Consider the following 24,752-nt stretch of genomic DNA (forward strand, 5'->3'; position numbering starts at 1 on the left):
AAATTTATGTATTAATTTTGTAATAATGCCTCACCTTTGTGTGGCCCCGTTAGAGGTTACAAAGAGCTTTCACTATATGGTAGCTGTTCAGTCTTCCAAAAAGCCCTTTGAGGCACATGATGCTCTCATCTTAGAATTTAGAGATGAAGAAGAACCCTCAGACCAGGGGAACTAAGTGACCTGCCCCAGGGCTTAGTGGTAGATGCCAAGAGACCTGAGGTCAAATCTGGGCTCTGCTCCCCAATCTCGCGCTCTTTCTATTAAAAGAAATCTTTCTTTTAATATTTCTCACAAATAGCCATGGAAAACAGGCAAAGTAGGTGTTATTAATTCCCATGGAGGACTTGTCAACATAACTAAGTAGGGCCGGGCGCGGTGGCTCACGCCTGTAATCCTAGCACTCTGGCAGGTCGCGGCAGGTGGATCGTTTGAGCTCAGGAGTTCGAGACCAGCCTGAGCAAGAGCGAGACCCCGTCTCTACTAAAACAATAGAAAGAAATTATATGGATAACTAAATATATATAAAGAAAAAATTAGCCAGGCATGGTGGTGCATGCCTGTAGTCCCAGCTACCCAAGAGGCTGAGGCAGGAGGATTGCTTGAGCCCAGGAGTTTGAGGTTGCTGTGAGCTAGGCTGACGCCATGGCACTCTAGCCTGGGCAACAGAGTGAGACTCTGTCTTGGAAGAAAAAAACATAACTAAGTAGTATACTTTTTTCTTTTCTTCTAAACAAATTAAGCACATGTCCTATCATGTTTCATTTCTAATTTTAATTCGATCAGCTCTGAGTTTACCTGTAGGAGACATGACATTGAGCAAACCTGTTCTAATTCCTATCAGCATTGTCAGCCCCTGTGCTCTGTCACTTTATAGCCGTGAAGACTCCCTGTTTCCTGTTAGCCAGCAGAGGCTGGAGAGAGTTCGTAATGACCTCTCTGGCTTAATGAGGTGTGTGACTCTAACAGAGTAGCCGTCAGTCTTTACTTGGGGTTTTACACTAGCCTGTCCATTCCCAACCTAAAGAAGCGTTTTTCTAACTTCTCATTTTGCAAATTCTCCAGATGTTTCAAAGTCTGATTGTTTAACATAAAAGCATCTAAATTCCCATGAGACAGCATATTTGTACTAAAATTAATTTTCAACACATTTTTCTTTATTGACATGGAATATAGAGTGCTGACTATAGCTATTTCATTTCTACACTGTGATCTGTATTTACTGTTTGTCAATATAGAAACTTTGATAACCTGTATGAAGCAAGGACTATTTAGACTAATCATTCATTAGTTACCTATTCAATGTTTTGTTCAATCATAGAAAGTTTCTTGAAGATGGAGCCTGTGTCCCATTTCTAAATCCCAACACAGCTCAAGCTGATCTCACTGTGAAGCCTTCTACATCCAAAGGCTATTTGCAAGCGGTGGATAATGAAGGAAATCCACTTTGCCTCCTCTGTCAGCAACCCACTTGCCAAACTAAGCAAGCTTGTAAAGCGAATGCTTGGGATTCACGGTTTTGCTCTTTGAAATGTCAAGAGGAGTTTTGGATTCGATCTAATAACAGTTACCTGCGAGCCAAAGTATTTGAAACTGAACATGGTGTGTGTCAGCTCTGTAATATGAATGCACAAGAACTCTTTTTACGTGTGAGAGACGCCCCTAAAAGTCAGAGGAAGAATCTTCTGGATGCTACCTGGACTACAAAGCTTTCATTAGAACAGGTAAATTATAATCATGTGATAGGTAGAAGGCAGCATTGTACTAAGTGATGAATATTGACTCACTGACTTTATTTTTTAACTTTTGAACATGGGAATTTTCAAATATATATGCAAAAATAGAAAGAATAATGAATCCACATACCCATCACCCAGCTTTAACATTTTTCATCATTTTGCTACTTGTTTTCATCTGTCCTTTCACTCACTTCTTTTTTTCTCCTGGAATATTTTAAAGACATCATTCATATTCTAGATAACACTTCATTTCCTCCTTAAATATTTTTATTATATCTCTCACAGTTAAAGACTTCCTTCCATCCTTCCTTCTCTCCCTTCCTCTCCCTCTCTCTTCCCTTCTTTTTTTCCTTCTTTCCTTCCTTTCTTTCAAATATAATCCCAGTATGAGTTATCATACCCAGCATAGTTACAATAAGTCCATGTTTGGTTCCCCATATTGTCTCAAAAATGTTTTTTTCCAGTTGCTTTGTTCAAATTAGGGTCAAAATATGACCCATATATTGTATTTGGTTATAATGCCTCTTATGCTTCATTTAATCTGTAATAATACTATATCCCTTTTTTGACATAAATGACTGTTGAAGAAACTGGATCATATGCCTATAGGATTTTTTACATTCTAGATTTGTCTCCCTGTATCCTCATCATGTTGTTTGACATATTCTTCTATCCCCACAATTTCCTGAATAATGATTATAAAATCTAGAGGCTTAATTAGATTCTGATCCAATTATTTTGAAAAAAGATCTTAAAGGTGTGCAGTGCACCAAGAGGCACCTGTGATCTGGTAGTTCTACTTTTTATGATGTTAATATTGACTAACAAGGGGGAAACAGATAACCCCAAAAATGGAGTTCAATGAGAAGGAGATATATATAGATAGATAGATTTATATATTATTCCATTGTAAAATATAATAGACCAATTTATGACAAAATATTACTTATAGCACACTATAATCAATATTTGATTTCTAAAACTTAATCAGATTTCTAATCTTATTGTCTAAACAATTCTAAATTTCAAACTAAAGCAAAATGTGTAATTTTATAGTATGCATAATTTTAAAAGGATCACTTCTGAGCCACTTTTTGCCCACTAAAATATCAGATGAATTCCTACTAATTAGACAACTTATGTATTTTTATTTACCTAGTAGAGTGATGCTGAATTATGATGGAATTAATTAATAAGCATCTCTGCAAGGACGAATCAACATGCTTTTGAGAGCTAGGGAAATACACTATTACTCTAATGATATCCAGAGTTCCTGAAAGATACTTTGGTCTAATTGGTGAGGAACATATTGTACTCATCCCAGGAATGTCAGTCAGACTCCAGCTACTGCTGTCTCAGTGTGAAGGCTTCCAGAAGACACACAGTGAAATGACTCAAGGTCATCTTGAAAGCAGCCTGTCCAGAAATGCAGAAGTAACATAGCAGCCATCAAAAACAAAAGTACTCTGGGATAAGGAGCACCACAGGGCTCAGACTGGGGAGGACCCATCAGAAAAGGAGTGATTATTTCAAGAGATGAGTTTAGGATATTGAAGAGTGGCCTCGAGTGATTTGCTATGCAATTGCTAGGAGAAATTAAAGAAGCACCTTCTGGATCATTGAGTTTGTCAGAGTGGAGGCTGCTCAGAGAGAAAGAACTGGTTATGAAAGGCAGAACTAAACTGGATTTTTTTCCTAAGAATGTGCCATTTGCTTGATGCACAAAACTGCCACTTATAGTGGCTTCTAACAATGTCAACCTCAGAAACGAAGTTCGTTATGTATCTTCTAATGGAAGTTGAGAAGTTCAGCACAGAAAGTAAGTCAGGCAGTCACAGAGGTCAGCTGGACAAAGTTTACTGCTCCAGCTTGCCTCTCATGGCTCCTCATGGGCCGGCACTGTTGATCAGGTCACTGTGTCTGACAAGTTTTCTTAAAAGTGCTTTAGAAATATTCATGAGTTCCCATGGCCAATGTCCATGAAGTTGATTATAATTTCTTCATTGTCCAAGACGAAGGAAATAAAAACAAGTGTCATACTCATCTTTGAGATATTTAAACAACTGCAATGCCATGGTATGAGTAGTAAAACTCTACCTCAGGTAAAATGTTAAAATACATCCCATTTTAACGTAAGTCATCATTGGTTAAATATAAAGTATGTATATATGGACTGGGGTAAATAGTAGCTGCTTTAAATGGACATCTTTGTTTATTCCAAATATGCAAATTATAGAGGCTTGTTCTAGAAATCTCATCCTAGTCCATGTAACTTGGAAAGTTCTCTAGAGTAAAAGTTATGGGTGATAGCTATTGATATTAAACTGCCATTGATACAGTGACAAATGCATTTAGGTCAACAATTAAAGATTGTTTGAGTCAGTAATATTGAGAAGTTTTTAATTTCTAATCTGTTCTTATTCTTTTCTCACTTTTGGTTTAGTGAATATATAAACTAACTTAAAGGTACAAAAGGCCGATTTTTCCCAAACTGTCAGAGGTCTTGGTATTTTATACTTGCCTGTAATTTTTTCAAAATAGATTAGGTAAGGGGAAAAAAATGTTTTCAGAAACACATTTTATTACTTTCAAATTGCTAACCTAGAGGGTTTTTTCTACTCACAATAATAGCTGTAAAAAGCCATCCTAATGTATTTTTCCCCATGATTTTGCTGTATAAACATGATTGCACAATGCAAAACCAACAGTTCCCACATGTATGTTGAAAATTGCTGATCTTGTGTTCTTACTGCAGCTAAATGAAATGATAAGAAACCCAGCAGAAGGACATTTCTGGCAGGTGGATCACATCAAGCCAGTATACAAGGGAGGGGGACAGTGCTCCCTGGACAACCTGCAGACTCTCTGCACAATCTGTCACAAAGAGGTCAGTGAAGCTCACAGACAGCTTTGCCTCCATCCTGAGAAATCAAATGGGAAATTGTGCATACAGCTCTGGATGATTACATGGAGGAATCTATGTCCCTGGTCTGAGATTTGAGAGCATTTCATTCCTTTCATCACCTCACACTTGCCTTTCCTCTCAAGGCCTATGTAAGTTCTCAGTCACAGATACAAGAGAAGCTACTTCCCTTTTAATTCATTCTAGGACCAAGACATTTTCACCACCACCTAGGGAAAAAAAAAACGAATACAACTTACATATTGCATAGTCTTAAAGAGACCCAGACCATCAAACTGGAAGTTTGGTGAATTGGGGCATTGACATATGTTTGCCTGTGGCTGAGGGTGTCCTAAAACATCTGAGGACATTGATAAGTTATATCTAGGACCAACTCAGCTCAACATGCAAAGATTGCATTACTGGCCAAAGCATGAAACCTATTTATAATACCTTGGCACATCTTTGAGCAATTAATTACCTGTTGCGTAAAATGAAGGGGAAAAGCTGAGATAGTATTGTTTATCTGCCAGGATGAGTTTTTAACAGGTAGTCCAGCAAAAGGTAGTAGAATCTACCTATTGAGATAATTTTAGGAAGAAGCATACATTTAACATGCAACTTTATATACAACTTTTTTCCTTCTTGTCATAAGATTTAAGAATTTTCCCATGTTCTGCAACCATTCATGATGTATTTATCTAAAATGGCTGCATAATGCAGTATTCTATTGAGTAGATCACTACTGTAGTTTACTTAGCCATTCCCATACTGATGAATAGTTAAGTTGTTTAAATTGTTTTGCTTTTATTCATAATACCACCAAGCACATTTTTTGTAAACAAAACTCTTTCCTACTTTTTAAGGTCATCCTTAAGGTAGGTTCTCAGATGTAAAAAAAAAAAAAAATCACTGAGTCAAAAGTATTTTGATATTTTTGACAGTATAAGAATTGACCACCAAACTATTTTCCAAGGGATTGTACTCATTTATGCCTAAGTGAACAGAGTGCCCATTTAACTGCACCAGTGGGTACTGATACGGTGGGAGAAGAATGGGCTGCTGTTGTTCTGTTTACTAAAGACACTGATGTTTTTAAAACATACTAATTAATTATATTTATGCTTTTGAGAACTATTTGGATCCTTTGCCAATGTTCATATTGTATGAGCTCTTTATTAGTCTTCTTTTAATATTTCAGATTCCACAATTTCTTTGTAAACATTTTTACATAATGTCATGTAGGCAGGTTTTTTGTTTTTGTCTTTGTTTTGGTCTTAGCCTTCTTTTTTCTCCCAGCCTTTTCCACCTGGATCACCTCACATGCACATGGACTTCAGTTGAGGGAAAAAATCATCTGATTTCTCAGCTGTGCAAATTATTAGTAAATTTAAGACCTATAAGAGAATTAAGAAATAGCCAAAGAAAACGCAGCCCCTTCTGTAATTACTTTTTCAGAGTCTCGTGAAAAATTTTATTTGTAGAATTAGCAGAAGAATCTAGTTCTGGTCTGTCTCATTTTATTTTCTATATGCTCTCGGTCTCATCTTATTTTCTACATTCACTTGTCTATTTAGGTGGGAATGGTTTCTGGGCCCAGAGAATAGGAAATAAGTGGGCCTTCCACCCACTGCACTCTGGGAAATCCCAAGATGCCTTATGAGCTCCCAGTGCAGGAGGAGAATCATGGCCTTCCCTAGTCCCCAAATGAGGGCTAGTAAGACATCCCCCAAAGTTGTGTGTTTTCTCCTGCCAGTGTAGTCCTAGTGAACCTAGGACCTCAGGGCACTTTCCAGAGCTGCTGGGGTACTCTGTCTTGTTGTCTGGGAACCCCCCTAGTGGCCAAGCACTGGTAAATGGGTGTAGTGATAATGTAGATTTTTCCAGACTGACAATACAAAGAGCTTTTGAGCTTCTATCGCCAGTGCTTTTTTCCTAACATCTACCGATGCATATTTTTTTATTTTTAGAGAACTGCCAGACAAGCCAAGGAAAGAAGCCAGGTGAGAAGACAATCTCTGGCATCAAAGCATGGATCAGACATCACACGATTTTTGGTAAAGAAGTAGAAAAATACATGAATGAAAAAATATATATATATATGAATGGATGACAAATAGTATACATGTGGAAGAATTTAACAATTTTTCTTCCATGTTTAAAATATTAAGAGTAAAAATTTTCAGAACAAAAGTCAAGAATTCAAATTCTGGTTTTATACTAAGTACTTTTAGTGTTTAAATACCTTTATGAAAGTACTTAACAGAAAATCAGGTCCAATACTGAACATTTCTGTGGTCTTGTTGATTTCATGCAGACTTTCAATTATGTTTCAGCAAGGTTTTGTTAAGCTTTCATTTCCCCCGAATATGCCTTAATCATTATATTGTGCATAGACTGTGTTTGAAAATATACTCTTAGTTACCTGAAAAATGCTTCTAGATTGTTGGTTCTGGACTGTCATAGGTACAAATGGAACATTGCAAAACCTAATGGGAAATTTCAGAGGCAAATCATCATTATGCAGGAATTCTGGGCCAAGCATGTTCGCTAAGTACCTCCCGAATGAGTTTGGGGTACACATTTTGGGTGTTGCCTTTCTTGCTTTATTTCTAAGCCAGTCATCTTTATCAAAAAGATACTTTTATAAATGAGCTAATTGTGCCTATGGTGTTTGTGGACAATTTGGGAGTTCTGGGTAAAGTAATTGTTAAAACTATTAACCACTGAAAACATAAAATGTAAAATGCCACTTAAGCTTATTTTTTAGGGTTTTTTTTTAAATGCATAATACTAGGCTTACTGTCAAAACGCTCTTTGTCTCCCAGTCCTCATTTCTGTTTTTAAAACTCTATCTTATGGAAAGTGTATTTCTGGTATTTCTTTTGAAAAGAATGATGATAATAAAACTTTACAGGATAGCAAATCAGATGGTTATATATGTTTAAAATATAATGGTAACATTAAAATGTAATTGGCATTAAAAAGAAAAAAGACTGGTGATGAAACAAACCCAGAGCCTAATCCTGCAACATGTCAGAATCATGAGAGCAAACAGTTGGGACTACACAAAATACAGGTCTAAAGGGACATGTTTGTAAATACTATCTAGATGTAAACATCTTTAGTTTGAGTATTTTTTAATTTTAATTAGTGGCTGGCGTTTTACAATGTAGAGGACTTGTTTTTAGAAAGAGTATACAATCATGAATATTCCTTCCCAAGTTGTTACTCAGTTTCTAACTATTTCATTATAGGAGATCAAATAGTGTTGTTTGTTTTATAAATGAGGTTGGGCATTCTTTGGTCTCCTTTATGCTTTGCTGGTCAGGCTCTGTGCAGTTTTCTGCCTCATTTCCAGGGTAACCTAGGATTTGTCAAGGTGGAGAGCCAAGAAACCAGGCAGGCGGCCTTTCCTCCAGCATGTGGTCTTAGCAAGCAGGGATTTGAGCTAAGTAGGTCAGATTTGAGGGGAACTTGCTCTTGAGATCAAACTTAGCTGGTAATTCTAAAGAGAACGTTCTCAGATGTAAGAACTGTATGATGGTTTGAGGTGAAATGATCCATGAAGATGGTCTCTCTCTAAGCCAGGTTTCAAAATTCTGACCAATTAAAAACACTGTAAGGAGCAGTAAGCATTTGCCATAATGACTGGCTCATCCCCGTCACTTTGTGACATGTCTTGGAGCTTTGTGTCCTGCCTCTCCCTAATTTGATCTGTGTTACTTGTGGGGCACATGGAGGTGAAGAGTTCTGGGACTGAAAATAAAGATAGAGATTGATCTAATAACCAAGACCACAGGGCATCTCAGGAGGCTGTTCTTTTATCTTCACAGTCTGAAAGAAAAGCTGCCCTCTATGGATTGCAAATGGGAGGTTATGACAGAGGGACAGAGTGTCAGGGCAAGCAGTGGACCCTATGAGCAGGAGCGCAGAGAGCCCCCAGGGAAGAGCATAGCTGCTGCCGCACAGGACAGGGAGATGACATGAGAAACAGAGGGTACGGTGAGTGTAAAGGAGGACGGGCCCCGCCCTGAAAAGACTCAGCTCATGTCTTTTGCAGCAACATGGGTGGGACTGGAGGTCATTATCCCAGGTGAAATAACTCAAACAGAAAGTCAAATGCCACATGTTCTCACCTACAGGTAGGAGCTAAACAATGGGTATGCATGGACATAGAGAGTGGAATAATAGTTGTGGGAGACTACAAAAGGTGGGACCACGGGAGGTGGGCGGGGTGAAAAATTCCCAGTTGGGTACAATGTACACTATTTAGGTGACAGGTACACTAAAAGCCCAGACTTCACCGCTACGCAATATACTGATGTAATAAAGCTGCACTTGTACCCCCTAAATTTGTAAAAAGAAAAAAAAAGACTCATAGAAGTTAGGAGACGTGGTTTAGGCTGAGAAAAGGAAAAAAAGGCTCTGAAAATGGGAACAGAACTGGGAAGTGGTAGGTGGAGAATGAACCAGTTTACAGTATGGAACCATGTGTCAACATGCCTGTGCTGAGCCGCGTGGCTGTGCCCTTGCCGGGTGTGGGGAGCACAGCTGGTTAGTGTGTGCTTGGGGGAGCGGGGAGGATTCCTGAGCAGGGTGGGCTCACGTACCCAAATGCCGCACACCCAGTGCCAGGCTGGCCAGCCTTCCTGTTCCCCTCACTGAGGGACATTGATCCAAGACACGCTCTGAAGACTAATAAAGTCACTTCCAGAGCCAGGAAGGAGAATTCAGATGGAATTTTTAAAGAAGCCCACTCTCAGTGTTAATTACAGCCTAAGGTACATTTCTTGGGGAGATTTTCCTATGACAAATGAATACCCTTCTACATTTTCTTAACTATGGATGGGAAAAGGATTTTCTGCCCACACATCTTGCTCATAAATCAAATCTCTTCTTCAGATTCTTGAAACATTTAAAATGTAATTTATTCAGAAATAAAAGTATGGGGCACTTTGAATTCTATATCAAAGAAGTCAACACTCTTGAGCTCTTCAGAGTAAAACGGAAAGACTGTTTACTTACAGGATACAGAATCATGGATATCAAATATCAAAAATAAATTGTGCAAGTAATATCTCATTTTCTGTTGCATATTATTGGCCTGTCTCTCAGTCCACCATTAATTCTTTTGAACTGGAAAATTGTGAGCTAGTCACACTGCACTGATCTATTTGAATATCCCATCACCAGAAAAAGTGACATCCACCTTGAGTTTTTAGTTACTTTATATTATCAGGGGTGTTTTGCCACCCTGGTTGTGTTCATATTCACCATCGAGAAATGGCAGTGTTACTAAAATACATTCTGGGTTCCAATGCCTGCTTCTCTGCTTCAGCAGTTCCTCTCTTAGTTCTCTCAAATCACTGACTAGGGTCTTCTCAGTAGTAGATACTAGCAATCTTTGAAAACGGCCTGTGAACACCTTAAAAATATTGTTAATTATTCCACATTTGTTAAAGTGTTTATACTTTCCTGTCCTTCTGCTCTTCCACATCTGCCTTGCCTACAACCAGATGTCATCATTAGACTGCAGCACCTCCAAACACCTGTATCCATACGAAGCATAAGTCCGTTTAGGAAAAATCCTGACATATTTTTTATTTGGCCTACAAAATGAGCTGAAGAAAGCACTCACATGGTACCTGAACCTACCGAGTGCTTGGCTCATACAGTTTACGCACAAACGCCACACACACAGCCCAATCTTATTGGTTGTAACTCTGGATTGCTGTGCTTCAGGTTTACAGCCATCTGTGCAACCCTGCAAAATGTTTTGCCTGCTTTCCACATAACATTTCCTTTTATAGAACTATGACGTAACTTAGGCCTTGGCTTTCATCGAATGGATATTTAAAGGAGCATACATGAAACATTGCTACTGTTTCATGTTTACTGTTGTTCTTATTCTGGTGAAATCTGCTGTTAGGAGGTGTAGGGAAGATAATTATTGATGCCTCTCTCCTCACATCAAACTGGGAACCAGCTGAGAAATGAGACACAGGAGTCAGACAGATGGAATTCACAGTGTCAGTTTCGAGGTTCATCAAGTACGATTGGAGATCATGGCAGGGATCTGCAGCTCCCATCAAGCCAACACTTGGGACCTCCGTGTCCAGCTGGGACCCTGGGGCAGCCCCCCTGCAGGAAAGCAGGAGTGAGTCTATCCTGGAGGACAAGCACCCTCTCGCCAAAACCCAGCCCCACAATCACTTGGCTTCATCTTGGGGACAATGAGAGAAGGATCCCTAGGCCTAACTTTGGGGCCTGTGTCCTCAGCACATAAAAGTGGTTTGTCCTGTAGACAGGCTGATGAGAAAGAGAAGGGCCAGGCGTTTTCATCCTCCATTGCTTCCCCTAAATTCACCAGTGGGATAAGTCACTCTGCCTCCTTCAGGGAGGAGGGAGTAAGGGGGCAGAGAGAGCCAAAAAGTTTCTTCTTTTAGCAGAATGTGACCTGTGAGGAATAGGTGTTTCATGTTCCATCACTGTATGCCATCTTTCTTATGTAGCACAACGACAAAATCAGTTCCTAATGAAATACCATTGCTCAAATGTTACCCTGTCCTTGTGAAGAACTAGGTGTTCACTAATTCTTAAACTCCCCCTGGGCCTTAGAACCATCTGCCACCCTGACATCAATGCCTGCCCTTTCTCCAGCTCAGTGTGCATCTCTGAGACCCATTGAGTACCCTGTGCCTGGTATAGCTTGTCAGAGTAATTCCCTGACTTAGTGTGCTGTATTCCAGTGTGGTTTCACAGCAGTAGATAAGTAGAGGTCAATCACTTGATTTTGTTAAAATAAACTCTACCAAAATTTTTTCTCTCTTTTTTTAAAGGTAATTGTAAATTATGACCACTAATTATAATTAACTACAACCATATTGAGTTTCTAGACCAATGCCTCACAACAGAAATATAAGCCACATAAATAATTTTTATTGTGGTAAAATATATATAACATAAAATTTACCATTTTAATCATTTTTAAGTGTACAGTTCAGTGGCATTAAGTACATTCACACTGTTGTATAATAATCATCACCATCCAGCTCCACAACTTTTTCATCACCCCCTGCTGAAACTATGTGCTCATTAAATGATAACTTTTTCCCCAGTCCTTGGTAACCACCATTCTACTGTCACTATGTAATTGACTACTCTAGACACCTCATATAAGTTGGATCATATGATATTTGTCCCTTTGCATTTGACTTATTTCACTTAGCATTATGCCCTCAAAGTTCACCTGTGTCAAAGCGTGTGTCAGATTTCCTTCCTTTTTTAAGCCGAATAACATTCCATTGTATGTATGTATGTGCCATATTTTGTTTATCCATTCATCTTTCCATGGACATTTGGGTGGTTTCTACATTTTAGCTGTTGTGGATAATGATGCTGTGAACATGAGTATGCAAATATCTGTTGGGGACCCTGCTTTCACTTCTTTTGGGTATGTACCCAGAAGTGGAATTGCTGGAACAAATGATAATTCTATGTTTAATATTTTGAGGAGCCCCATACTGTTTTCCACAGCAGCTGCAACATTTTACATTCCCACCAGCAAGGCACAAGACTTCCAATTTGCCCACATCCTCACCAGCACTTTTTGTTTTCTGTTTTTATGGTAATAGCCATCCTAATGGGTATGATATAGTATCTCATTATGGTTCTGAGTTGCATTTCCCTAATGATTAGTGGTATTGATCATCTTTTCATGTGCTTATTGGCTATTTGTAGATCATTGTTGGAGAAATATCTTTTCAAGTCCTTTACCCATTTTTTTTTTTTTTTTTTTTTTTTTTTTTTTTTTTTTTGAGACAGAGTCTCGCTTTGTCGCCCAGGCTAGAGTGAGTGCCGTGGCATCAGCCTAGCTCACAGCAACCTCAAACTCCTGGGCTTAAGTGATCCTACTGCCTCAGCCTCCCGAGTAGCTGGGACTACAGGCATGTGCCACCATGCCCGGCTAATTTTTTCTATATAGATTTTTAGCTGTCCAAATCATTTCTTTCTATTTTTGGTAGAGACGGGGTCTCACTCTTGCTCAGGCTGGTCTCGAACTCCTGACCTCGAGCGATCCACCCGCCTCGGCCTCCCAGAGTGCTAGGATTACAGGCGTGAGCCACCGCGCCCGGCCCCTTTACCCATTTTGATTGGATTTTTGCTTTTGTTGTTGAGTTTTAGGAGTTCTTTATATATTCTGGATATTAGTTTCTTATCAGATATATGATTTGCAAATATTCTCTCCCATTCTGTGGATTGTCTTTTTACTCTGTTGGGTGAACTTTACACAAAAGTTTTAAATTTTTCATAAAGTCCAGTTTGCCTGCTTTTTTTTGTTGGCTGTGCTTTTGCTGTCAGATCTAAGAATGATCTTACAAATGATTTGCCAAGTCCAACATCATGAAGCCCTTCCTCTATGTTTTCTTCTAAGAGTTTTATAGTTTTAGCTCTAACATTTAGGTCTTTGATCCATTTCACGTTAATTTTTGTATATGGTGTTAGCTAAGAGCCTCACTTCATTCTTTTATGTGTGTATATCCGGTTTTCCCAGCAGCATTTGTGGAGAGGACTGTCTTTTCCCCTTTGAATGGTCTTGGCACCCTTGTCAAAAATCATTTGACCATATTAGTGAGGATCTATTTCTGGGCTTTCTATATGATTCCATTGGTCTTATATGTCTATCTTTATGCCAGTACCATACTGTTTTGATTACTGTCTCTTTGTAGTAAATTTTGAAATCAGGAAATGTGAGGCCTCTGACTTCTTTTCAAAATTGTTTTGGATATTTGGGGTTCCTTGGGATTCCATATGAATTTTAGGATGGATTTTTCTATTTCGGCAAAAATATCATTGGGATTTTGATAGGCATTGCATTGAGTCTGTAGACTTTGAGTAGTATTGACACATTAACAATATATAGGCCGGGCACGGTGGCTCACACTTGTAATCCTAGCACTCTGGGAGGCCGAGGCGGGTGGATCGCTGGAGGTCAGGAGTTCGAGACCAGCCTGAGCAAGAGCGAGACCCCATCTCTACTAAAATAGAAAGAAATTATCTGGCCAACTAAAAAATATATATATATATACAAAAAAAAAATTAGCCAGGCATGGTGGCACATGCCTGTAGTCCCAGCTACTCGGGAGGCTGAGGCAGAAGGATCACTTAGGCCCAGGAGTTTGAGGTTGCTGTGAGCTAGGCTTACGCCCGGCACTCACTCTAGCCCGGGCAACAGAACGAGGCTCTGTCTCAAAAAAAAAAAAAACAAAAAAAACAAAAACCAATATATAGACAACCTACAGAGTGGGAGAAAATATTTGCATGCTATATATCCAATAAAGGGCTAATAACCAGAATCTACAAAGAATTAAAGCAAATTAGCAAGAAAACATCAAATAACCCCATTCAAAAGTGGGCAAAGACATGAATAGAAGCTTTTCAAAAGAAGATAGACTAATGGCCAATAAACATATAAAAAAATGCTCAACATCTCTAATCATCAGGGAAATGCAAATCAAAACCACAATGAGCTATCACCTAGCTCCAGTGAGAATGGAGTTTTTTATCAAAAAGTCCCAAAACAACAGATGCTGGTGTGGATGCTGAGAGAAAGCAACACTTATACACAGCCGGTGGGACTGCAAACTAGTAAAACCTTTATGGAAAGTACTATGGGCCGGGCGTGGTAGCTCACGCCTGTAATCCTAGCACTCTGGGAGGCCGAGGCGGAAGGATCGCTGGAGGTCAGGAGTTCGAGACCAGCCTGAGCAAGAGCGAGACCCCATCTCTACTAAAAACAGAAAGAAATGATCTGGACAGCTAAAAATATATATGGAAAAAAATTAGCCGGGCATGGTGGCGCATGCCTGTAGTCCCAGCTACTTGGGAGGCTGAGACAGAAGGATTGCTTAAGCCCAGGAGTTTGGGGTTGCTGTGAGCTGGGCTGATGCCATGGCACTCTAGCCTGGGCAACAGAGCGAGACTCTGTCTCAAAAAAACAAAAGAAAGAAAGAAAGTAGTATGGAGATTCCTCAAAGAACTAAAAGTAAGACCTACTATTTGATCCAGCAATCCCACTATGGGTATCTACCCAAAGGATAAAAAGACACTTGCACTCGAATGATTATAGCAGCACAATTCACAATCTCAAAGATGTGGAAACAACCCAAGTGCCCATCGATACATGAGTGGATTAATAAAATGTGGTATATGTATACCATGGAGTTCTACTCAGCCATAAAAAAATGGTGAACTAATACTTTTTGTAACAACCTGGATGGAAGGTGAAGTATCACAAGAATGGAAAAACAAACACCACATGTACTCACTACTAAACTGGAACTAATGTAACCAACACTCATGCACATATGGTAGTAAAATTCAATGGAAACCAACCAGGTGGGAGTGGGGATGAGGGGTTGGGTAAATTCACACCTAACAGGCACAGTGCGCACTCTCTGGGTGATGGGCACACTTGTAACTTTGACTCAAACTGTATGAAAGCAATTCATGTAACCAAAACATTTGTACCCCTATAATATTCTGAAATTTTTTAAAATTAAAAATAAAGTAAAATTTAGCAAAATGTAGACTTCAGTTCCTCAGTCTCGGTAGCCACATTTCAAGTGTGTTCAGTAGCCACCCGTGGCAATGGCTACTGCATTAGCAGTACAACTCTAAACACCCACCTCCAAAACAGGAGATTTGTGAGGTACCATTTGGTTTGCTTTTATTTTCTATTCTTTACTGAAGGGTGTTCTGTTCCTTGTTTTTTTATAAATGCCCACTGGGTTAGGTTGGACCCTTCCCATGCATGGCAAGCATGCAATTTGTAGAAGGCTGGAAGTTGCTGTTGAAACAGAAGCCTCCACAGGGAATCCCTCTATCCCTTTTAGAGACTACCCGTCTACATGTGAGTGCGTGGCTATCTCCTCCCAGCAGAAGGTTCCAGCAGGGATGGGAGTGCGCACAGTCATTTGGTACTTGTCTCTGTTCTGGAAGCAGCAATGCTTTCATGCTCAGTGCAGCAAGGAGCCTGCTGCTTCTGATAAGCACAGTGTTGGCAGCAGCTTCAGCTTCATTTTACAACCCTAAGAGGTTCTGCCTGTGTGTGAGGATTCGTGCTGCGAACATCCATGCAGTGGAATGCCAGCTGCTTCAAGGAAGTTGTTTTTAATAGAGCTGATTGAGCAAGACAAAGAGGACTTTGCATTTTTTAGGTTTTCATTTTTTTAAGACAACTAGCACAAGATGGTGAGCCTCAGGAAATGCAAATTGCAGCCACTTCACTAAGTAGGTACACTCGAGAAACTGTGTGCATAAGGAGTCACCCCTGATTATTCACAGAGCACTGTTTGAACAGCAGAAAGTCTGGACAACCCAAATGTTCTTAACAGAAGAACGGATAAATTGGATACGGTCATACAATAAAATACTATACAGCTGTGAAAATGCAGTTACATTTTGTACATCAATGTGGGTGATGCCACAAATAGAAAGTATAATACAAACAAGTCAGGAAGAACACATACTACTGTGATTTCATTTATATGAAGGTTAAAAACATGGAAAACTTGATAGATGGTGTATTGTTTAGGAATACATCCTATGTGGCAAAATATAAAGAGAAGCAAAATGCTACTTAATAGAAAACTCAGAGGGTGGTTCCGTGCTCTGGGCTAGAGAAAGGAGCATGCGATCAAGGAGGGACCACAGGCTTCTTTAAAGATACAGTTATGCCCTAAAGCCAGCTTTCAAATTGCAGTGATCATGAGCACACCCGTAGTTGGAAATCTGAACTATTTCGTAATAGACACAGTACCTAGCTTAGGAAAAAGAAATTATAGTAAATAATACTTTTCTACCGACTCATCCACATATGCAATTTATTAGTCATATGTCATGTAAGGGTTTGATGGATTAAAGAGCCATGTAAATGAAACGTGGTCCCTGCCCTTCAGGAATTTGCGAGTAGATTGAGAGAGCTTGGCCATCTGTGGCACAATGTATCCTGACAGCCGCAGCGGCCTCCTCTGTGCAGGCAGGAAGCGATTCATTAGATTAGCGAGCACAAAGGCTCTGAAGGATTAGGACGTGTAGTGGGGGGTGGCTCGTGCGTGGGGGTGTCGGAGGAGTGGGCCTGACCCGTGGGTAAATTGGATGATTAGTTTGAAATGGCAGGATTTCAAATACATGCTTTCCCCATTGTGTAGATTTACTGTCACCAGCCCTGAATCTTAGGAGTTCCGTGGCAAATAATAGACATCATATCCCCATTTTGCCACTGGAGGAATTGAGACATTCCTCTGCTTACCTTCTTCAGAAATACTTGGTGGCATGGAAATATCCCAGGGAGCACTGGGGGGTTTCTACTTCGCTTTGTTCTCGCCGCATGTCCTGGTGTTTAAGGCCTGACCCTCAGGAAATGCAGGTCTCCCTGGATGGCGCCAGCTCCCAGCCCTGCGGGGGGGCATCATTTTGGAGTCGACCCCATTATTTTATAGGTAACTTTTTTGTCCAGCGTCCAATCCCACTTCCCCCAAGCCCTCACTGATTCTGAGCAGCCGTGAGCCAGATCCTTGTGCTTAACAGAGAACATCTTTATAGGTACGTCGCTGGCAAGCTCACGAGCACCTGGGCCTTTGAAAGGAAGCTGATCAGGATAGCTCAGGAACGAAACACCAATTCCGATTCTCAGCAGATGCCATTTGTAAAATTCCTACTGCAGCATCTGCCCTATGGACTGTTCCATCGATCTGAATTAAGAGTGACCCAATGAATTGTCACAGTTAATTGACACGATCTCTGCCCTCACTTGTATTATTCTATTTTTATAGTTATTTTCATTAGAAAGAAATCTATTGTTTCTAGTAAACTTGCAATGGATGGCGAATATCAAACCTAACAACTTAGGATGTTTTCCCAAAGAGTCTTCCAATTATTCCTCTGAAAAATGAGGGAGCATTTTATCCCTAACTTCCTTCTCTCCCTTCCCATGACGAGGCACAGAATTGTAAGCACAGATATAAATATCTTTCAGCTGATTAAATGGTGTCCTGCCAAAAGCAGATTTGTTTTGAGTCTTGGATGATCTTCTAAAGGAGAATGGTCTTTCTTTAGAGGCCTGCATGGAAATTCAGTAAGAGTTTCTATTTTTTAGAGAAGGGTAACAAAGGAATTATCTTCCTACTGAAATCAAGAAATTGAGGTCCAGAGAATCCCAAGCTGTCCCTAACCCTATGGCTGGGCCAGCTGACAGCCCCTGGTTAGGATTTGGCGTTTTCTCAGCAGCATGTGTAAAGCAGTCTAGCCCAGGCCCGATGAATCATGAGGTCCAATGCAACCCTCAGAATCAAGTCCTGCAAAGGAAGGTAACTATTCCCATCCTCTCTCCAAATCGGTGCATGTTCTCAAAGCTCAATTTTGGAATAATTTGAACAAGCAAATCCTTATTCCTCACCTAACAAATTCCCAACTGGCAGGAGCTGGGAGCCAGCGTGGAGAAGGCTGCGCTGCTCTGAGCGTCAGGAGGACACTGGGCTGTAGCGTTCGGTCCCTTCTGCTCTTCTGGGTGCCCAGTTTCTTGTCCTGATGGTGAGCCCAGGCCTGTGTCCATGGAACTTGCATACCATTCTCTTACTGTCAGTCTGGAGCCTCCTGTGGAAGAATGCCTGGCTGGAGTTTCCCTGAGAAACCTGCTTGTTTCACAGACACTGAGGTCTCCTGGCAGCCCACAAGGGCAGGGTCTCTGACCACCTTCCAGACGTTGAAAAATGCTGCTGGGGAGGTCTTTTGCTGGGGGAGCTCATTAAATCCTTTTGGGGGGCGGGGGTCAGCCCCAATCCTTGGGTAAATACCTTTCCCTGGATGTTGTCTCTGAAGGACTGGCTGTATCCCAAAAGGAGGCCTTAACTCTTAACCCCTTCCTAACTCCAAAAGACTTCCTGCTCTTTTCCTTTCTCTGTGCAGCTGTAACCTAATTAACCTGTGAGCAATCCAGCAGTCCACGTGAGAAACAAGCAGTGCACATTATCATTTGTTTTCAGTACTTGCCTGTCTGTAACTCTCAGCGAGAGTAGCACCCATGTACCTGCACAGCAACAGGCCCAGGTAATACCCTCCCAGGGCCACACCTCCAGCCCGCCTTCCCCTAACTCACCCTCTACCCAAGTAGTCATCACAAACACCAGCTGAGCATTTTCATGCATTTCCTTTGTGAATCACCTTAGGATACTGGCTGCCAGTCAGGGGAAAAAAAGATTGTCAATAGCTTAACACAGTAAGGGTTTCTTTTTCACCTCTAGGGTCTGTCATCATGCAGGGGAAGAGGGACCGGGGAGGCCTGTGGCCCTTGACTGCCTGGTCCCTTTCCCTCAGAGGGCATTGGCCTGAAGCCCTCAAACTCTCTGCCATGCTTAGGGAGTGTTTTGCAAACTTTTCTACCTAAGTTCAGTACCCCCAATGGCAGAGAAAAGGGACCAGCTCAAAGGGAGCCCAAGAAGTGCACACTTTCTTTCAAGTGTCAGACAGTTCCGGCGGACTTTGCACTTTGTTCCTTGTTACATCCTTGTTTCAGTATGAAAGTCTTTTTTGTGACCATCAGTGGAAAATACCACCAATCCCTTGGCTCTAGGGAAGATTTGGTGACAGTGGCAGCGATCTCAGCACGCTGGCAGACTGTGGAAGGGCAGCACGCAGCGGTTCCATCTTCGGGCTGTTTTCTTTCTCTGCCTGGAGTCGTGATGTTTTGAAAACCCAAACTCCAGCAAGTACATGGTTACAAATTGCAAGTTTTCTCTCTGCTTAAAGATCTAGTCCAAAATAATTACTGAGAGAAAGTCCGATTTGTCAAACAGGTGGCAGTATCACATTTTCAGGGTCCTCCCAAAGACATTCCTGTAAGTGGGAATGACTGCTGCAAGGGTAAATCTCTGCCATGTGGCCGAATGACCTACCGACCATCCGTCATTATTTTAGGGAAATGTTTGTCAAAAGGATTTTTTGATAAAGATAGATGACTTTGCTAAATGTTCATGTAAATGAACTAAGAGTCTTAAAATAGTACCATTCACAGTCATAAACATCCTTTCTTTATTGTGCAATGTATGTGTGTATGTGTGCATGTTTCAGACATAAACAGTGAAACTGCATTATACAAAAGTTCCAGTAGATTGGCAATTGGCTCCCTGCTCCCAAGCCACAGCTAAAGCTCTTATCCTCTGTAGGAAAATTGGGAGGGGAGGACAAGGTCAGGGGGCCAAAGGGCAGACAATGCAGGAAGTAGAGGGCGAGAAGGTGGCACTCGGTGTTCCCTGATCCTCCCTGCCTGACCTCTTCGAAGTCCCACCCAGTCATAGGATCCAGAACTGTCCCCATCAGGATGGGTCTGCATGGCCCAGCCACGTGTGGCTCTCACAGCCAGACCCTAGGACCAGGCCAGCAAGCCGAGCAGGCTGCTGCTGTCACTGCGTCGGGTGCTCAGCAACGCAAGCGCTTCCTATGTGATGGAAACTTCTAGTTCCCATCTTTAGGATATAAAACTATACTATTACTTAAAAATAGTAAGGTGAACAGCAATATACCTACCACGTAGCTTATAAATAGAATAGGCCCTGCACCTTTAAAGCCTGTTCACGCCTCCCTAATTACATCCTCTTTCCTGCCCCACAGCAGAACCACTCTCCTGAATCTGAGGAAAGCATTCCCCTGCTTTTCTTGCTGGGAGCACGACCTATGTGCATATTCCTAAACAATTTATTTTTGAGAGCTGCCAGGTTTTGACCTCTAGATAAATGAAATCATGCTGCATGTGTGTCTCTGTGGAATGCTGCTTCCACTCGGTGCTATGTTTGCAATACTCATCCGTGCCGACGAGTGTAAAGGTGGTTCGTTGCTTTTCACTGTTCTATGGATATACCCCAGTATAAGTATCCTTTCCACTGTCAAAGGACATCAGAGTTTCCAGTGTGCGGGTTTTATAAAGTGCTGCTGTGAACGTTCTCGTTCAGGTCCCTTGGTGCCCACCTGTGGCTCTCAAACTTGAATATGCATCAGAGTCACTTGCTGAGATACAGAGCACCAGCCCAGCCCCACAGTGTCTGGCTCCCTTGGTCTGGGTGGCTGGGGAGTTTGCATTTCTGATGCATTCCCAGGTGACACTGATGCTACTGGCCTGGGGACCACACTTTGAGAACCACTGCCCTAACCTACGTACCAGGAGCTATGTTGTAGGGTATGTACTTATTCAAACTTTATTAGGTAATGCAAAATTACTTTGCAAAGTTATACCAATTTGCACTCTTGCCAGCAATGGATAAGAGTTCCTGTTGCTCGAAATCCTTGTCAACACTTGAATATTGTCTAACTTTAAAATTTGTGGCCATCTGGTATGTGTGAAATGATGTCTCGTGATTTTGATTTGCATTTCTTAAATTGTTAATGAGGTTGAACAACTTTTCCTAAGTGTTTTGCTCATTCTTATTTCCTCTTCTATGATACACTTGTTCATATCTTTCTTGCCTGTTTTGCTATTGGGTTTTTCGTCTTTTCTTACCGATTCAAGGGAGGGATTTTAAAATCTGTTCTGGACATTAATCCGCATTGGTTGTATATGTGCAAATATCTTTTTCTAGCCTGTAGCTTGTCTTTTCACATGCTTTATGTGCTTGTTGAACAGAAGTCCTTAATATTAATGTGGTCAAATGTATCAGTCGTTTCCTTTACGGCTCATGTTCTTTCATATTTAGACCTCCCTACTCTGAAATTTTAAAGCTCCTTTCCCATATTGTGTTCTAAATGTTTTATGAGTTTGCCTTTTGCATAAGAGTATTTACTTGGCCAGAAATTGATTTTTGAGTAGGGAGTGACACAGGGCTCCAATTTCATTTATTTTGCCTCTTGGGATGCAAGGATAACCTCTTGCCCAAGCGCAGTTTATTGATTATCCCATCTCTTCGCCACTGCTCTGCTTTGCTGTCTGTGTCAGAGCCCAAGCTGCCTTACAGGCGGGGGTCTGTTTCTGAACCCGCCGTCTGTTCTAGTGGACTACTTCAAGTCAGTACCATACTTCTTTTGTTAAGTTTGGTTTTTAATTGACACATAATTGTACATATGTATGGGGTACAGTGTGATGTTTCAATACATGCAAACATTGTGTAAAAATCAAACCGGGTATTTAACATATCCATCACCTCATTTATCATTTCATCATGGTGAGAACATTCATAATCCACTCTTCTATTTTGAAATACACAGTACAATATTGTTAACCATAGTCACCCTACTGTGCAAGAGAACACCAGAACTTACTCCTCCTGTCTGTAGCTTTGTACCCATTGACCAATCTCTCCCTCGCTCCTTTCCCTCCCCACAACTATCCTACTCTGCTTCCAGGAGATCAGCTTCTTTAGCTCCCACATGGGTGAGATCACGCAGTGTTTGTCTTTCTCTGCATGCTTATTTCACGCAGCACAACGCCCTCCAGGTTCATCCATTTGGTCACAAATGACAGGATCTCATCCCTTTTATGGCTGAATAGTATTCCATGGTATATATGTATCAGATACTTTTAATTCATCCATTGATGGGCACTTAGGTTGATTCCATATCTTGCCTATTGTGAATCGTGCTTCAATAAACACGGGAGTACAAATATCTCTTTGACATACTGATTTCATTTCCTTTGGATATATGCCCTGTTTTGGGATTGCTGGATCATATGGTAGTACCACACTCTTTTAATTAGGGTTGCATTATAAGTCTTAATATCTCATAGAGTGATAGTCACTGTCTTACTGTTCTTCAAGAATAGCTTAGAGCAGGCGTGGTGGTGTGTACCTGTAGACCCAGCTATTAATACTTGGAGGCTGAGGCAGGAGGATTGCTTGAGGCCAGCGGTTCACGGCTGCAGTAGGCTATGATGACACCCCTGCACTCCAGCCTAGGAGACAGAGTGAGACTCTGTCTCTAAAAAAAAACATAGAATAGTTGGGTTGTTCATGGCCTTTAGCTCTTCCATATACATTTCAGATTCAACTATTCCAGTTCCACCAAAAAACAAATGAAACAAATAAAAACCCTTTTGGGGTTTTGTTTGGCATTATATAGGTCATTGTGGGGGGATGGATGTCTTTGTGATACCTGATACTGTGTCTTTCTGTATAAGAATAATGGCATATTGACATTTACTCTTAATTTTATGTCTTTTAATTTTTTTCAACAAAGTTTCATGATTTTCTCCCTTTAAAGCTTGCATATCTTTTGCCAAATTTATTCCTAGTCTTGCTGTTGTAAATTACATCTTTTTTAAAAATTAAAATCTGCATAGCATGCATTTAAAAAGATTTAAAATATTTTTTCCAGTATTTCAGTGGCTGTGGGTCTGGTTTTTCAGAGTAATTAGAATGCCGTTTTCTTTCTCTACCCTCAAATTTATTTTAAATGGATTGATTTTGTCATATGCAATAAAAATATCAATAGCTCTCTCCCATGTCTTATAGAGACAGTTTAAACTTGAAACTATATCTCCTAATTAAAAATCTATCTCCTAACTCAGATCTATGGCCATTTTGACAACTTCTGTCCTGAGAAGCGACCCAACATAGCTTTTGTCTTTTCTCTCCATCAAAACACACAGAAGGGGGCCGGGAGCGGTGGCTCACGCCTATAATCCTAGCACTCTTGGGAGGCCGAGGCAGGTGGATCGCTTGAGGTCAGGAGTTCGAGACCAGGCTGAGCAAGAGCGAGACCCTGTCTCTACTAAAAATAGAAAGAAATTATCTGCCAACTAAAATATATATAGAAAAAAAAATTAGCCAGGCATGGTGGCGCATGCCTGTAGTCCCTGCTACTCGGGAGGCTGAGGCAGTAGGATCGCTTAAGCCCAGGAGTTTGAGGTTGCTGTGAGCTAGGCTGACGCCACGGCACTCACTCTAGCTAGGGCAACAAAGCAACACTCTGTCTCAAAAAATAAAAAAACCACACACAGAAGGGAGGACATGTTAAGTGGGTAGCAGAGGAATGGGGTCTTTCATAATTTCCTTGTAACACAGCTTTATTAAAAAGTAGTCCTAGAAAACTAACATGACAAAATATTGATAATAGGTGAAGCTGGTAAAGGATTTATAGGACTTCTTTGTACTTACTCTTCTTGCAACTTTCTAAGTTTAAAATAACTTTCAAATCAAACGTTAAATAGAAACCCTCAGGAATAACTGAAGTCTTGAAGAGACCCATCCCAGAGTTGCCGTCACACCTTCTGAAGGATTTTCCGTTCATGGCCCTCCCAAGAGGGCAAAGAGCATGTCACATCATGAACATTCCCCGGGCCCAGTTGATGGGCCAGTGGCCCCAGCTTACGACTGAGTCTGGATGAGATGAAGCAGGCAGACCACGCGCTTGGCCAGGGACCTGGAGGGCGAGAGAGCGCGCTGGGGAGAGCAGAGCTGGGCCGCGGAAGGGTGGCGAGGGGGGAGGAGAGAAGCTGCCGTGTGGACCCTGCGCAGGCTGGAAGTGCCGAGGAATGAAACTATGAAAGGGAGGAGCAGCTGGCCGGTCCTGGGACACAAACCTCGTCACTTGGAGCCAAGTCACATTCACAGTCATATGCGAGGGTGAGAAGCCGTGAACTCCTGCAGTTTCAGTGCTCCAGAGCTGACCCAAGTCCCAGCCCCTCCTCCGGGCTCAGGACTCCAGGCGGCCAGTTTCGTTTTGTGGTCCTCACTGCCCCCCACGGATCCTTACTTGAGCTGGTGGGACTTTATTCCTTACAGTTGAAAGAACCCAACTAAGTCCCTCTAACCCAATAATTTCCCTGTAAAATTAAAAACTGTACGTGACCTTTAATGATTCTGTAAATACAAGCCAAAAGCCATTTATAAAGTTCTGCCATTAGATGCTACACTGTATTCATTGTATATAACCATGTCACCAACCAAAAACTGGAAAACCACTCTTCTATTTATTTATGTATAGACAGGGTCTCAGTCTGTTGCCTGGGCTAGAGTGAGTGCCGTGGCGTCAGCCTAGCTCACAGCAACCTCAGACTCCTGGGCTCAAGTGATCCTCCTGCCTCAGCCTCCGGAGTAGCTGGGACTACAGGCATGCGCCACCAT

General features: G+C 41.3%; 1 protein-coding gene across 1 annotated transcript in view; it reads left to right on the top strand.

Annotated features, from left to right (window-relative positions):
- The window catches only part of ZRANB3 (zinc finger RANBP2-type containing 3), a 103,640-nt gene extending 96,262 nt beyond the window's left edge, over positions 1-7,378 (top strand). Inside the window, exons 16-18 of the mRNA XM_045559956.1 lie at positions 1,319-1,721; positions 4,492-4,623; positions 6,609-7,378. Coding sequence (XP_045415912.1) covers positions 1,319-1,721; positions 4,492-4,623; positions 6,609-6,707 — 634 coding nt within the window. The 3' untranslated portion in view covers positions 6,708-7,378. The remainder of the gene's footprint in view (positions 1-1,318; positions 1,722-4,491; positions 4,624-6,608) is intronic.
- Positions 7,379-24,752: the final 17,374 nt, after the last annotated feature.

This window comes from Lemur catta, chromosome 8 (genome assembly GCF_020740605.2).
Source record: "Lemur catta isolate mLemCat1 chromosome 8, mLemCat1.pri, whole genome shotgun sequence".
NCBI classification, from domain to species: Eukaryota; Metazoa; Chordata; class Mammalia; order Primates; family Lemuridae; genus Lemur; species Lemur catta.